Raw genomic sequence first — 16,772 nt, forward strand, 5'->3', positions numbered from 1 at the left:
TTCCGTTCGCCTATCTCCGACCCCCTCGCTATTCGCTATTCCGATCATCGTGATTTCTCGCGATTCCTCATGAAGAATGCTATCGGGCGGTTCTGGAACGGAGCCCAACGTGAAGTCTCCAGGAGCCAACGGCGGATTCAGCTCAGGTCTCTCGCACGCGATCATATACCGCAGCATGCGATCCTACAGATCCTGATACGTGCCATTCACGCTTAACTGGCTCTTCTGTAACAGAGCCATAAGCTCAACCGGTGGGGTCGCGGTGATGCGCCGCTTCAGCGCTCGTTCGCCTCGATCCTTCAAGATCGGGATTAATCGGTTGCGGGGGCGATATCGGGACGTCACTGTTCTACGAAACCTCTCGGCGCGAATAATCCGTTCCTGACAGGAGTCACCGGCAAGATCCATGACCTACACTTGGAATAAAGCGACACAACCTTTCGGTACAGATACACTTACCCTACACGACAAACGCTTTTTACAATTACCCAGGTGCGACTTTACGCACCTCTGGTCGGTTTGTTTAAAACTGTATTCGAGAAGGTTGCTGATTAACGCAATTTCTTCTCGCATTAAGTACCCTCGGCGGATTTACGCCAAGTGTTTACCCTCGCGTCATACAGTTCCTTCTTTCTCATAACAAATTACACAACAAAGTCAAATCTCATAACATGCACATCAGCCGGACTCTCGGGCAAAGACGCGTCAACTGATCAGCGATAATCCGCTTAGCAACAATACTACTTGACTCGGCTTTGTGCCGCACAACCAAAACAACTAACGACAATTACTTCGGAATACTAGTCCAAAAGCACACCCGTCCAGGCCCAAGCGCAGTGACGACAGTAAGCAGTGATGTTTGCTATTATATAAACTAAAAGATAACAATAGCTCACATTCAAATTCGGTATTTCGACGGCCTGCGTGGCTCTTAGCTTGCTTCGTTTCTAAGGCACAGCTAGCCTGCGATAATGTAAACAAACCGCTCGGGTTACCAACCGGCGCAATTCCACCGCTCGCTACACACAACAACAAGCGTTAGCTCACGCTGCTCGACCTTCGTGCGGCTTCGAACACGCGCTTTCTACCCAACGTTTGTCCTCTCAAATTTTTCAAATTCAAAATTTAATAAGTGCGTTTCAATCTACACACCGTTCCTCTCGATCCAAAATCTGCCAAATTTACAGCTTCCCTACAGGGGATGCTATGTGACACTGTGGTTACGCGTTTTGAGAATTATCTTATGATAATTCCTATGAGCCACGCAATGGGCCCGTGCCCGAGCGCCGTGTCACTAATTATTTAAAGGGGAAGGTAAGGGAGACTCTTTCGCTCCTCTGAAGCGATGACGATTGGCCTCGTCACGAAGTTAGCATTTTGGGTGTTGAATCGAGAGGAAGAAAATGGCGGGCGCACACAACGATCACTCCCGATATTCTTTAACCATATTTATTACTCAACGTTTTACAATCAAAATGAGCGGCGTCGCGGATTTACGCGTAGTCCTCTGTGGCCGCATGCCTTCGCTCGCGCGGATAGACGCACGGGGGCACGGTACAATAGTTGAGAGCATTTCAAAGGAGGGCCTCGCCATTTTCGCTGTTTTTGCTGTGCTCGCGGATGATCTCGAGCACTTCGCCGATGCGTTGCGCACTCGCGAAGAGAGAGAGAGAGAGAGAGAGAGAGAGACGACCTGACCTGACGAAGGCTGCTAGCAGGAAATGCTGATGATGCTGCGGGCAGGTGGGCGGCAGGTCCAGGTGAAGTCTACTATGCCTTGGGCGTCGCTGGGAATTCTCTCTTGGCTGCAATTTGCCCGGCGTCGTATCGCTTCTTTGTCTCTGCTCAGCTATTCGGGCTTATAGCGTTCGCACGCTCGGCCGTCAAAATTGATCCTTCTCCCTCAAGATCTCGATCTGAACTCTCTCCTCAACCATTCGCGCGTCGGCTCAAGCAACGCCGGCGGCTTCGCTCTCGGCGTTCGCTTACTCGCTACGCGCGACGCGCCAATCTCTCTCTCTACTTTTTTCCGCAACCGCTCTCGCTCCTAATTGGCTCTAAATGATGATATCCAGCACAGTTATTGGCCCTAAAATAAAGCGGTGCGAGCATCGGTATCGGTTCGTAATTTCCACCACGCTCACCAGGGCAACAGCGAAGAAGCGAGCTGCGAGAGGGAGAGAGAGAGAGAGAGAGAGCCAGACAGGGCCGGCCATTCTAGCCATGACCCCGTCACAGACTATAAAGATGATGTTTGCTTCATTACAATTCATGTATCAAATGCTCAAAACCTCCTTTAAAGATTTCTAGTAATTAATTTTTTAGGTGAGCGGAGAAGTTACTTTTTTTAGAGCGAAGCTTTACGTATAGGTTTAGAACGGAGATCTGATATGCAATCTTTGACTTGAACTCTTACGAAATCGTATATATATACGTAAATAGAGAATGAGAGATATATAATAAGTATGGTTTTTTACTAGTTAAAAAATATTAAAAATAATAACTTCACAAAAGAGATAATTTTTATGAATAGTATAATAATAGTACGCCTGAATATTACAGTAAATTTGCTTGCATTGTGACGGTAAACGTCAAATTAGTGCTAATAAGCTAACCTAATTGCTGCCTGCGGGGGCAGCACCTACCTGGGAGACGAAAAACGTAACGAAGGAATTCGGCACGCGAGCAGACGAAACGCGCGCGATTGAAATTGAACCAGTGAAGCACTGACCATCATCACGCTCACCCGCAATTACGACGCTGGTTACCGATATACGAGCCAGAGATCGAACTATACAATCGGAGTGTCCGAATTAGAGCCGAACACCAGCGACCGTTACCACCGAGTGCTAACCTGAGCCAGCCGAAGGCCATTGTACCGGCGACATCGAACAGTGTGTGTGAGGTTTCGCCATCGAGGGCGAAGCCACGTGCGCGCGAGTTTGCGATCCGCGACACGAACTAACAAACAGATCGCTTTCAGGCAGTGTGACTTGTCACCGAGATCTTCGTGCGTCTGCCGAATAAAGGTAAGCTGGCCAGCTTAATCTCGCGATCGCGATTGCATGCGTAACAATTAATTTTCCGTGCTCGAAGCGTTCATGTAGTAGCTCTACGGACAAAGAGCAGCGAGCGTCCCGACACTGCATGTTGTTGTCGAGCGAGCGCCGATGTAAACATAAACACGCGGGCCGATCGAATGTAGCGTTTTAAGAGATAATAAAGAGTTTTCGTACACGATATTAACAAGTACTTTCAGAGCGTCCTCTTCACTCCCGTAGATAGTTGGTTGACTGACATCCGTTCCCTCTTGCTCTCCGACTTTCTTATTTGATATAGGTGATTGCGAGCGCGTTTACGCGATCATCGTAATAAAAATAATTAAACGGTAAGCTACCCCGTTATAGCATATATAAAACATTTACTTAGATTCCAGTTAGGAATCCATCCTGGAAGTACATTTCAAATCAACATGAAAACTATACAAATCCACATGGATATCTAACTATATATTCATCTGAACATCCATGTGAAGATTGAGTCTGGAGTGCCAATTGGTTTTTTTCAACAGGGATTATGAATATTGTATTACAAATACTATAAGGATATATAATAAATAAGCAATTATCCGCAATTTCCTCAGTTCCTGTTATTCATATATGCTTCAATTTTAATCTCCTTTGTGCGTAGTAAATGTTTACGGTCATACTAAACTCTCTCAAATGTGTCCTAATCTATTTAAATTAAATTGAAATTCATGGAATGAATTTTTTCTATTACTTTGTATGATTATAATCAATCAGGAAAAATTGGCTTTATTGCTTCTTGGTTACCTATGATATCGGAATCATATATTATTAAAGCAAAAACTCGATCAAATTATAAATTTTAGGAAACGATCCGGCAATAATAAACATTTTAAAAACTTAATGAAAGACATTACTGGCTAAAAAATAAATTTACATATTACCATATACATTGAAAATGTTTGCAATGCAAATAAGTTAATTAATTGAAAAAATAATAAAAGCTTAGTAAACAAATAATAAAGTCTTATGAAAATAAATAAATAATATTACTGTAGAACGGAATAGTTAATTAGCGCAGATTGAAAATTTGATTGATCTTCAAACCTTGAATTTTTTAAGTAATACAATAAATAAAACTGTCATTGCAAAATTCCAAACACCATTTTCTATTTCATAAATACAGATCAAGAAAGTGCAACTAAATGTTTATACGACTTGAATAAATATTTCGTTGAAAAGACTTTTCAAAAATGAGATTGAACATTTGGTTTCTAAAATATGAAAAAGTGAAGCTAAAGATTTGTGGTATTTATACGAGAGTGTCTTAAAAGCTACGAAAAGTTTAAAATATCTTTTTAAAGAAATTTTAAAGCCCTAACATTCAGAGGTGAAAATAGCGTTAAGTAGAATTAGTTCAGTATTATATTAATGGCAAGGTGAATTTGTTAATTTTCTTATAATGTTACTTATTTGAGAGAGCTAAAGCTTCAGTATACTAAACAATTGATAGAAAGATTATGTGTACATTTCGAGAAAGCATAAGGTATAAATTTATCAGCTAACAATATAAAACAAAAATTAATTTATTTTAAATATTAACAGATTACTATTGAGATAAAGAAAAATCACAAGTGTAATCAAAATTATAAAATAAATAAGATTTACGTAATACTTCGTGACTGAACCTCACATATTAATTAACATAATTTAACAGATTACACATTAATTAGGTTAGTTATTGTGAAAACTTAAGAAATTAGTTTTAAATTGGACATTAAATTTGATTTAACCGTTTCAATTAAAAAAGGTTATTTTTAATGCTCAATTCATTAATTGAACAAAGCATTACACTCAAATATGTGGAATACTTTGTCGATATATTTTTTATATAGAATACAGTAATGCCAAAAATGTTGTTATTAAATCTAACTAAATAACGCTACAAAAACTACTGAAAATGTTGACTTTTTACTTCTTACGATTCATAGATAGTTTTTTGCAGGTTAAAATAGTTAAATATCAGTCGGCATTTGATCCTTGAGGAGAACAGACGTGTTTGTGTTGCACTCTACTCGAAAAGTTAAAGATTTAGCCAATCAATCCTTGTTTGAGTTTTGTTATTACCGTGCTGAATTAAATCAGTTGTTGTGCTGCATTTTGTGTTGTTTTTCCACTTAATCTGTTGTAGACTTGTTTTGTTGTGACTTTTGTGAGTGACAGTTGACAGTCTTATTGTTTGGTGCGTCAGTTATGTCTGACAATAGATGTTTTCCGTGCCCGTCTAAGGGCCCTATCAACGTTAGTGATGCCGTGCAGTGTCCGGGTTGCCGATCACTCTATCACAGGAGTTGTGCGAACAAGACAGCCAAACTGACATGACGAGCTTCAGCGCGTGACGGATGGTCTTGTCACGCGCTCTGATGCTATGGATGCCAGGATGGGCGTCATTCAGCATGAGCTTTCGGTGGTCACTGGCTCCATTGCCTCACAATTTCAGGCGGTCAACCATTCTATCTCGGAGCAGGCCACTCGAGTTGACGACCACGAGGTTAGGCTGGCAAGGGTGGAAAGTTGTGTCGGCGAGTCCTCCACAAAGATTGATACGGTTACTCTCGCGGAGATGAACGAGCAGCGGAGAAGGGAATGTAATTGTATTATATACAATTTCCCTGAACATGTCTCGTCGGCCGAGGACACAGCGGCGGTGTCGGCGCTACTTGTGGGGGCGAGTATTGATGCTTCATTGCTCACCACTTTGCGCCTTGTAAAGAGGGCTGAGGACAGGACTCGTCCATTGAAACTCATGCTTCGGTCTGCTGTTGAGGTGCGGTGGTTCTTGCGTCACTCACCGGATTTGCTTAAATCGGTGCCGAACGCGAAGTGTGGCCCGGACCGATCCGCTTTTCAGCGGCAGTTGTTACGTGAGACCATTGCCGACATCAATTCTAGAATGCAGGCCGGTGAGAAGGATCTCAAAATTAAATTTTTCAATGGCGTACCCTCCATCACCTCAACAAAAAACATATAAGTGCAGCCGAGATACCCAATCTTCTTTCTATTTACTACCAGAACGTTGGTAGCATTAAATCATCTATCACTACTTTTATTAATAATGTATCAACATGTGCGCAAAAGTTTAATATAATTGCCCTCACTGAATCCTGGTTGGATGACACGGTGGATGATGCTATGCTGAGGATTCCCGGCTACTCGCTCGTGAGATTGGATCGCTGTAAGGTTCGGAGTGGCAGATCTAGGGGAGGTGGTATCCTCGTTTGGATTGAGAACACATGCTCCTTTGTAACAGTACATACCCTCAATTATGATTTGGAGCATGTGACTCTGAAGCTTGACTATGGAGCACCGCTACTTCTCTCCGTTGCTTATCTGCCGCCAGTTACGTCTCTCTCACCGGTGATATTCGAGTCATCTTTGGATTCCTTTTGCTGTTCTCTGGAGGATTCAGCTGCCAGATATCCTGAGTGTGCCGTTCTCATTGTGGGTGACTTCAACCTTCCCCGCTGCACGTGGTCGGCTTTTGATGGTGTGCTTTCATCTGATGCACTAGCAAGTAGGACTATTCGTGATTCGGCATCAAGATTGGAGAGTTGTACGAGCTCTCTTAAGTGCGCTCAGTTGATTCGTTCAACAAATTGCTCTGGAAACACGCTTGATCTGGCATTTTGTAATATTCCGGCGTCTCTCTGCACGGCTTTGGATCCTCTGGCACCATCGGACAGACATCACGAACCTGTCATTATTAATTTGAACTGTGTTGCAGTGGCTTCACCGAGCTCTCTACCATTTGATACTTCTGCTTCCTTCAACTTTAAAAAGGCAAATTATAGCAGTATTAATGCTGCTCTGGCGTCGACAAATTGGAATGATCTCCTTGGTGGTCATGAGTGGGACGTTGACATGGCGCTTGATTGTTTTTACCGGAAATTATTCGAAATCATTAGCTGCAACGTTCCGCTTACTGGCTCTTTCACTGCTAGATTCCCGAGTTGGATGACATACGAATTGAGAGCTGCGATTTCTCAGAAGAAGATGGCCCACCGGATATTTAAGGCTTCGGGAGATGGTCAGGCATTGCATGACTTCAGGAGCTTCCGGACAGTTTGCAAGCGTCTGACGTTGCGCGACTACAGTCGATTTATTGGTGATGTTGAGGAGTCGTTGGAGTCTGATCCTGGAGAGTTCTGGAGGTTTGCTAACCCTAGGGATTGTTGCTCTGGCTATCCTGATGGAATGTATTATAATGGTATTGATGCCCATGATGGCCCGGATATTGTCAACTTGTTTGCGGAGCGATTTTCTTCGGTTTTTTCTTCAACTTCACTATTTAATGGTTTCAAGGGGCTAACGTTTGATTCTAATACGCTGTCGGACATTTCTCTTGATATTGAAGAGGTAACTCAGGGCCTTGTTGGCCTGAAACCGTCATCTGCGGCCGGACCTGATGGAATCCCGTCAACTTTTTTTGTAAATTGTACCAATTGTTTAGCTCAACCGATTATGTATATTATGAATTTATCTTTACGATCTGGTACCTTTCCTACTGCTTGGAAACAAGCTTTTATCATTCCGGTGTATAAGAAGCGTAGTGACAGGAGAAATGTTTGTAATTACCGTCCAATTGCCAAGCTCAGCGTGCTCTCTAAGCTGTGTGATCATCTGGTGTCCATACGACTTTCTCGTTTCCTTCTTCGTGTCATTAATGTCTCCCAGCATGGCTTTGTTCCGCGCCGTTCAACGGTTACTAATCTTGCGGAGGTCATTGAATTTCTTACGGACGCATTCGATGACGATCGGCAGGTTGATACGATTTACACTGATCTTACCAGTGCGTTTGATTGTGTTAATCATCAACTTCTGGCTGCTAAGTTGTCGTTCTATGGTATTCATGGCCCTCTTCTATCCTGGTGCTCTTCATACCTATCACATAGAACCTACTCCGTTAAGCTCCTGAAATTCATCTCCTCATCTTATCTGGCTACCTCTGGGGTACCGCAGGGCTCGCACCTTGGTCCACTATTTTTCATTACCTTTGTAAATGATGCATTTTCCGTTATCCGTTCCTCCTGCATCTCTTTCTATGCTGACGACGCTAAAATTTTTAAAGTTATTACATCTAGGAATGATGCCGATGAGTTACAGTTGGATCTGCTGAGGTTTTCTGATTGGTGCTCAGTTAATGGGCTCTTGTTAAATACTGATAAATGTGCAGTCCTTCCATTTTCTCGATGTAAAGCGTCTTATATATTCGACTATTTTTGTATGGATCTTGCAATTGGTAGGGTGACGGAGTTTAAAGATCTGGGTGTATTGTTCGATCGGAGTTTATCGTTCACCGCTCACATTAATCAGTCCTGCTGTACGGCATCCCGGTCACTTTTTCTACTGTTTAGGCAATGTCGTGCCTTTAAGCGACCAGCCTCCCTCATTGCACTTTATAATGGTAACATTCGCTCTCGTCTCACGTATGCGTCAGTTATTTGGGTTCCACGTTTTGACCAGCAATCCAAGTTGCTAGAGACTGTTCAGCATCGTTTTCTGTGTTTTTTAGCTAATAAATTTGGCCCACGTATGGATCCCTTCTCTCATGACTACTCTGCCATTGCAAACTCATTTCATATTAGTACCGTCACTTCCTTCATTAATTACCAGTCTGCTTTTTTCATTTATAAATTATGTCATAATTTCATCGATTCGATTTCACTCTCTAACCGTATCCTCTATATTGTCCCAGCACGCACTCTTCGTGCCCGTAATCATACCTTTTTCATCCGTTCACGTAGGTGGAATCTTAACCATTTATCAATTATTGATCGATCATGCCTCATTATTAATAATTTGTCAACTCCGCTGGATGTTCACTCAGTTTGCTTGGGCGCTTTTAAACGGCTTGTTCGTGCGAATACTGCGGTGTTTCGCTAGTGTCTTATTTTTTTTTTTTTGGTCTTTTCTTCTGTCACGTGACACCTCACCTATTTCTTCCCTTTTACCCACCTATCTTGGCTGCTTCTCCCTATCTACATGTTAATTTTTGTTATTATTATTTTGTTTTATTATTCTTTTTTATTATTCTTTTATTATTTTTTTTATATTAGTTATTATTTATTAGTTATTAGTTATTATTCTTTTTTATATTTTGTTTTTCTCTTTTTCTTTTCTTTTATTGTGTTACTTTTTTTTATTTTTTATTTTACTGTTTTTCTATTATATTGTTTTGTCGACTTTTGGATATAGTTTATAGCTATTCCGTTTATTTTTTTCTTCTCACTATTGTCGTTTTATTAATTATTTATACTTCTTTTTGTTTATATTATATATTTTATTATTATATTTATATGTATCTTGATATGGGTTTATGCCCGTTTAATAAATTAAAAAAAAAAAAAAAAAAAAATATATTTCTGAACAACTTATCATGCTGAGTTAGCATTTTATTTGCACGCAAAAACATTTTTTTTCTCGTACTGTAAATATATATAAATACACATATAAAATAATTTCAAATTTTAGGAAAAACGTAAAAATAATCTTACAAAAAATGGAAATTTTTTTAGCTATATCAAGACATTTTTGAAGGGCCTTTCTTGAAACAAAGTGGTGAATTTTATGCTAGAGAAGCCTCAGAATTATTACAACAATCCAATGTAACTCGTTACATGGAACGAGTTACATGGCGCTTAAGCCAAGAAGAACTGCGTGCACATAAATTTCTTCACATAACTTCAGTACCTAAGGTAGGATTACGAATCGAATTTCTTTAAATAATTGATAATAACATATTAATTTTATGATTAAATCAATAAAAGTCCTAAACGTTTTACTTTTTCATATTACTTCCGTTTTAAACCTGATGTATTTAATTATGTGAAGCATTATTATTTAACTGCATTTTTCTAGAAATTCTTGCAAAAAAATTTATTTTGTAAATAATAATTATACAACATAATATATATGTACTTCAGATAAGATTTCTAAGTGTCCGAGCATAATTAAAGAATTATAAGGTTGCTATATTTGAAATTCAATACAATCGTCGGATCTAAAAATAATTCATGAACTACTGTTGTATCAACCAGCGGTATTTATTTTCAGTTGCCAATAAAAAAATCTTAGATGGAAGATATCCTGATCTTTATTCTTATTGTGCTCTCCTCAAAATTACAATTTAATAGGAATATATTTGGTCTTATATACTACTGTGGGCAAAAAGTAAGGTGAATTTGTTTGTAAAATGAAAAATCTTTATTTATTCTTCTACATCAATGTCATCCCCTTCGAAGTAATCCCCTCCCGATAAAATACACTTATGCCAACGTTTTTTCCAATCCTCGAAACATACCAAATAGTCCCTTTCCGGTATAGCCATCAGCGCCTTCTTCGATTCAGCTCTTATCTCCTCAATCGACTCGAAACGCGTTCCCCGGAGTGGTCTCTTGAGTTTTGGGAATAGCCAGAAGTCACACGGAGCCAAATCAGGCGAATACGGTGGTTGCGGAACGATATGCGTCGAATTTTTGGCGAAATGGTCACGAAGAACGAGTGCAGTGTGAGATGGTGCATTATCGTGATGCAAAAACCAAGAGTTGTTGGCCCATAATTGAGGTCTTTTTAGACGAATTGCTTCACGCAAACGACGCATAACGCTCAAATAATATTCCTTATTAACAGTTTGGCCGGGTGGAAGGAATTCATAGTGCACCACACCACGAAAATCGAAGAAAACTGTCATCATGACCTTGATTTTTGAACGACTTTGACGTGCTCTTTTCGGTCTGGCCTCGCCTTTAGCACGATATTCGCTTGATTGGTCGGTTATTTCAGGGTCGTAAGCATAAATCCAAGTCTCATCTCCCGTAATCATGCATTTGAGCTTGTCCTGATAGTCAGAAAGCATTGTTTCACACACATCAACGCGGCGACTTTTTTGCAAGAAATTGAGCGTTTTCGGTACCAAACGAGATTTGACTTTTCGTAGGCCCAAATGGTCTTTCAAAATTGTTTTCACAGATCCTTCTGATATTCCGATCATATCAGTAAGGTCTCTAACAGTCAACCGACGATTTTCGAGCACTAATTCCTTCACTTTATTGACGTGTTGGTCATCTGTTGACGTCGATGGTCGTCCGGAGCGCTCCAAGTCATCAACACGTTCTCGACCCTCTTTGAAGTCTTTGTACCACTTATAAACATTTTTCTGCGACATGGTAGAATCACCAAAGGCCTTCCGCAACATCCTCAACGTTTCCGCAGCCGAAATTTCATTCCGCAAACAAAATTTGATGGCACTTCTTTGCTCAATTAAATCAGACATTGTAAAAATCGAAACATGCACTCTTGGTCGTTTGGTAAACACAAGCGTAAATATATTACTGATGATGACATTGACATGAAATTTGTCCCAGATGTCATTCGCAGTCCTACCAACTCAAGAAAAAAAGAACTAGCCCGAAATGTTAAGCTCGCGAAGTTTAAATTGAAAATTCACCTTACTTTTTGCCCACAGTAGTAGTCTTTCATTAATGGCTTTACATGAAACTTTGTTAGTTCGTTTTAAATATGGTTTTGAGCACGAAGCTTTATGTTAAAATGTAGTTTTAATCAAATTACAATAAAATTTTGAAATATACTTGTGACAAGTCCCTGGCCGAGATGGCCAGCCCTGTCTGGTTCGCTCTCTCTCTCTCTCTCGCGACTCGCTCCTTCGCTGTGGCCATAGTGAACGTGATAGAAGCCGAGAACCATTATGGCATCGTTAGTAGGAGCCAATCGGAAGCGAGGGCGGCAGTGGCGAGAAGAGAAAGGAAAAAATACATCGCGTAAGACGAGGGAACGAGCGCGAGCGACCACGGCAATCCTCTCGCGAGAACGAAGCCGTCGACGTTACTCGAGCCAGCACGCGCGCGGAAAGAGAGTTCGAGTTTGGGCATTCGATGAGAGAGTATCGACCGTGACGACCGAGAGCGCGCGCGCTAGAGTAGAGAGTGACAGATTTCCAGAATCACCCATGTTAGAGTAGCTAGGTCCAGAAACAGAGACGATACTGGACATAGAGTGGCGAAGACAGATTGTTACCCAGGGCACGGAGACATCAGTTCAGCCTGCCGTCGATCTGCCAGCCACCGCAACTTCAATTTAGCCAGTAGCCTTCCTTAGGTGAGGTCGTTTTTCTCTTTCTCTCTACAACACAACTCTACTCGTATTTCTTTTTTTAATATTTCTTCACCCACAGTTGATATCCTTCAGCGCATTTTTTCCTCAGTCGTCCTGGAATTGTTCGATGAGCTTGCACCGAAGCGCTTAACAAACATCTCTTTCAAGAGAAAGCCGTGGATCACAGAACAAATTCGCACTCGTATGCGCTTAAAAAATGTCGCATTTAAGCGCGCCACCAGAACCAGAAATCCTGTGGTATTCCTTCATTATAAAACATTAAGAAATTCAATATCTAACGAACTTACTACTGCGGAAAACAACTATATATGCTCTAAACTTCAATAAGCAAGATAACTCAAATCAAAATGGTATATGTTACATAATATTTAGATTGATAACAAACTCTTATCTTTCTCACTTTTATTTTTCTCCTCTGACACTCTAAATAACCACAGTGTACAAGTTACAAATCGATTCCCATCTTTAACGCAAGATAAGTTTGACGACATTAGTAAGCTCCCCCTCCTAATATCTTTTCTTTTCCACCTTATCATCTACGAAATGTTACTTTAAGAGAAGTCCAAAATGAGATTGAATCATTGACCTCTAAAGACCGAGGACTTGACGATCTAACATCGAGAATTGTAGCTCTCGGCTCGCAAGCTCTTGCACCATAACTTACAGCAATTATAAATAAATCTATTGATACATCCACTTTCCCAACTTTGTGGAAAAGAACTTTCATTCTCCCCCTTTCGAAGATTAAAGCGCTAAAGTCACCCTCGGACACTAGACCTATAGCCCAGCTCTCGGAGCCCTCTAAAATCCTTGAGGGTATTAAAGTAATGAATTATTAAATCACAGGCAGGCGGGTTTTCGCAAGCATCACTTTACAGCATTGATAGCCTTACTTAATGATTTTTCAGTGGAAATTTTGCAATTGAAAAGAAACAAATAACAATACTTATTCTCTTCTCCAAAGCTTTCAACTTAATCCTACATGACCTGCTTATCAAAAAACTCAGATCATTCAACTTCTCATATAAATCTCTGCAGTGGTTTTATAGTTAGCTAATAGACAGGCTTTAAACCGTTATTTACCAGGATAGATTAATATCGCTGATTTTCTCTATTTTTATTAATGATCTTCCAGCTGTCCTATTCTTTTCCAAATATTTGATTTATGCTGATGATAACCAAATTTATTTTCACTACCGACCTTCAGAGCTGCTCCAGAGACTCAAAAAAGCTCAACTTGATGCCCATTGAGTTGCAAGTTGCGCCTAGGATAACGGTCTTCAACTTAACCTTGCCAAAACCAAGGTTATTCTTATTGGTAGCGAACTCTACATCTCTTCGCTGTCTCTTGATTCTCTACCAAAAATAAAACTAAACAACACTGAAATTTTCTTTTCCCAAGTTGTCAAGGACCTTGGAGTCATTATATCATCATCCCTCCAATAGAAACTTTATGTATAAGATATCATGAAAAAGGTATATCTTGCATTGAACATTCTTAAATTCTATAAGAAAGCTCTCACCATTGCCGCTTAAGAAAAACCTTGTCGAAATGTTCGTCTTGCCCCATTTCTTCTATGCTCCAATAGTTTTTTCTTACCTTGATAAAACAAGATAATCAATCTTTTAAATAGCTCATAATACATGCGTACGCTTTATAATAGGCTACATTCCCTTCATGCCTATAGAAAACATAAAAATTCACGTCTCTTTCCATAGATTTCTCCTAGGTTGGCTCTCCCTTTAATCCTAGAGAAATATTGCTCTTGCTCTACTTAACTATAAAATAATATGCACCAAGTATCCACACTATATCACTACTTATCTTTACTCTACAGATCAACAGTTCTGCCGAAACTTGACCAGAAATCCACCTATGGCCTTCCATTATCCTGCTCCAAGAACTAAAGCTTGAAAACACTATGCTGCTATAAATGGTATAAGCCTTCTCAATCAGTTCTTAATCACTGATTTTACTGCTGAAAGGATACAAGAACTCAAACGCTAGCTTTTTCCCTTTCTAGGTTACTTGAACTTCGACAATATAATACTCGAATAGAGACAGAGAACCTCACAAACTCCGCTGCCGTCTCTCTTTTATTAACGTCAGTACTTTCACCATAACTACAGCATATCTTCTAACTCCAGGCCACTACCTCAAATAAAATATTCCTTCATTCTCAGGAAATTAAATTTCTAAACTTGCTCAGTCACTTGGGATTCTCCATGGAATTTTCCCTAATCAAAAGTACTTATGGTGAAAACAGAATTATTGCAAAATTCGTCGACCTACAAGTTATTGTATGGGCTAGTGCTCAAATTTTAAGGTTTTAAGCTTTTTAGTTTTAAGTATTTTATGTTAGTTTATAAGGCACCTCCTTACTTAGCAACTATGCCTACATCTAGTCTTGTTCTCAATAACTCTATATTGCAATATGGCAAATTTGCTTGATTAAGTTGAGCTTTAATTTATCACTTATATTACTTTACTTGTTAAACTAATTTAACCCATTTAAGTGGTACTCCTTCTATGTTATGAGATTAATTAATTTTCTAGCGATCATCAAATTAGTTCTACCGATGTGATTGCTTTTCTAAATCTCAAGGCTATATAAAGCTTACTCTACTCTACTCTTTCTCAGGTCGGGGTGCAGGCCTTCGCAGTCTCGTCGGTAGCCAAGATATGTAACTTCGGTGCAAAAGAAGTCCGACTTTTCTAAGTTTATCTCTAGGCCTACTTCCACTAAACTACGCAAACTCGATCTAACCAAGCCATATGATCTTCAAAACTCGTACTCACTACCAATATACAATCCATATAATACACTAGTGGACAAAATTAAAGGATTAAAAAAAAATTTTTTGACGCTTTTTAACTGGCTGTATTTCCCTTGAAAATGATCGTACTATATAAAGCTTACTCTACTCTACTCTTTCTCCTTTCATTCGCGAGTGTGTGACGCGTCGGCGAAGTGCTCGCGATCATCCGTAATACAAGGTCTGTCCGGAAAGTATCGGGCCTACGTTTATATGTTCGCGCCTTAGTGTTCGAGCGACCTCTACCGGACAGAAACGTCAACAGTAAAGCCTCACGAATCTATTGGTTACTTACTGATACCTGCCGGACGTATAGTTCATGCGCAGCGTGTCTTTGTTTACAGTGCCTTTTGTCATGTTCGTCGGATTTTGATATTATCAAAAATGACTGAAAAACAAGATCAACGAATTTGCATCAAATTTGGCTTTCAACTCGGAAAAACGAGTTCGGAAACTATTGATAGGATGCAAATGGCCTTCTGAAGCGAGTGTATGAGCAAAACACGAATAAATGAGTGGTATAAACGGTTCAAGGATGGTCGCACTTCTGTCGATAGTGATTCTCGTTCCGGCCGACCTTCGACGACAAAAACCGCAGATAATATTGAGCGGGTGTGACTTGTAATCGAACAAGATCGTTGTATGACTGTGCAAGAACTAGAAGAAGACCTTGGGATACCAAAAACTATAATTTCAGAAATTTGAACCGAAAATTTAGGAATGAAACGCGTGTGTGCGAAATTCATCCCAAAATTGCTCACAATAGAGCAGAAGAACATTCGCTTAGAAATCGCTCTGGACAATCTGAAAATGGTCAATAATGATGATAATGTGCTTAGAAAAGTTATTACAGGTGATGAATCATGAGTTTATGGTTGTGATCCTGAAACAAAATAACAATCTTCACAGGTGAAGCATTCTGAATCGCCAAGACCAAAAAAAGCACATGAAAGTCGGAGCAATGTTAAGTCAAGGCTGATTGTTTTTTTCGATTGTGAAAGTGTTGTACATCACCAATATGCACCAACAGGTCAGACAATCAATAAAGAATACTACGTTAAAATTTTGAAACGTTTACGTGATGCAGTAAGAAGAAAACGGCCGCACTTTTGGGAAAGTGGTGACTGACTTCTCCATCACGATAATGCGCCAGCGCATTCATCCAATCTTGTGCAGCAGTTTTTGAGCAAACACAATATCGCATTGCTTCGACAACCTCCATACAGTTCCGACATAGCCCCTTGTGACTTTTGGCTGTTTCCAAAACTAAAAAAACCATTCAAAGAACACCAATTCGATGACAAAACAACGGTTGAAAACAATGCGACGAGTGTACTTAAGGCTATCCCTAAAAGTAAGTTCCTGGACTGTTTTGAAAAGTGGAAACATCGATGGAACCATATTATTCTATCAAGTGGGGATTACTTTGAATGATGCCACCCACCAGATGATAAAGAATAACGCTAGCACGAAAATACAAAGGTAGGCCCGATACTTTCCGGACAGACCTCGTATGTAAATATTAACGGCTAATAAACATAATTGAAGGTCATTGAATGCGCTTTCGAAACTTCGTGAAGGTCAAGCATCGTCAGCTCGGGCTCATTTTTGTGTGTCGAGCGGTCGAGTTGCGCTGCTTGGTAACCCCAGCGGTTTGTTTACTTTCATGATAGCTAGCTGTGCCTTTGAAACGAAGCAAGCAGACAGCCGTGCGGTCCAACGGAATTCCAAGTTCGA

At 40.1% G+C, this 16,772-nt stretch overlaps 1 protein-coding gene across 1 annotated transcript in view; it reads left to right on the forward strand.

The window, feature by feature from the left end:
* The window catches only part of LOC131675450 (cullin-2-like), a 673,085-nt gene that overhangs the window by 444,084 nt on the left and 212,229 nt on the right, over positions 1 to 16,772 (forward strand). The window contains exon 8 of the mRNA XM_058954430.1: positions 9,602 to 9,781. Coding sequence (XP_058810413.1) covers positions 9,602 to 9,781 — 180 coding nt within the window. The remainder of the gene's footprint in view (positions 1 to 9,601; positions 9,782 to 16,772) is intronic.

This window comes from Phymastichus coffea, unplaced genomic scaffold, assembly GCF_024137745.1.
Source record: "Phymastichus coffea isolate CEN01 unplaced genomic scaffold, Cenicafe_Pcof_1.1 PCOF00021, whole genome shotgun sequence".
In the NCBI taxonomy this organism is placed as follows: Eukaryota; Metazoa; Arthropoda; class Insecta; order Hymenoptera; family Eulophidae; genus Phymastichus; species Phymastichus coffea.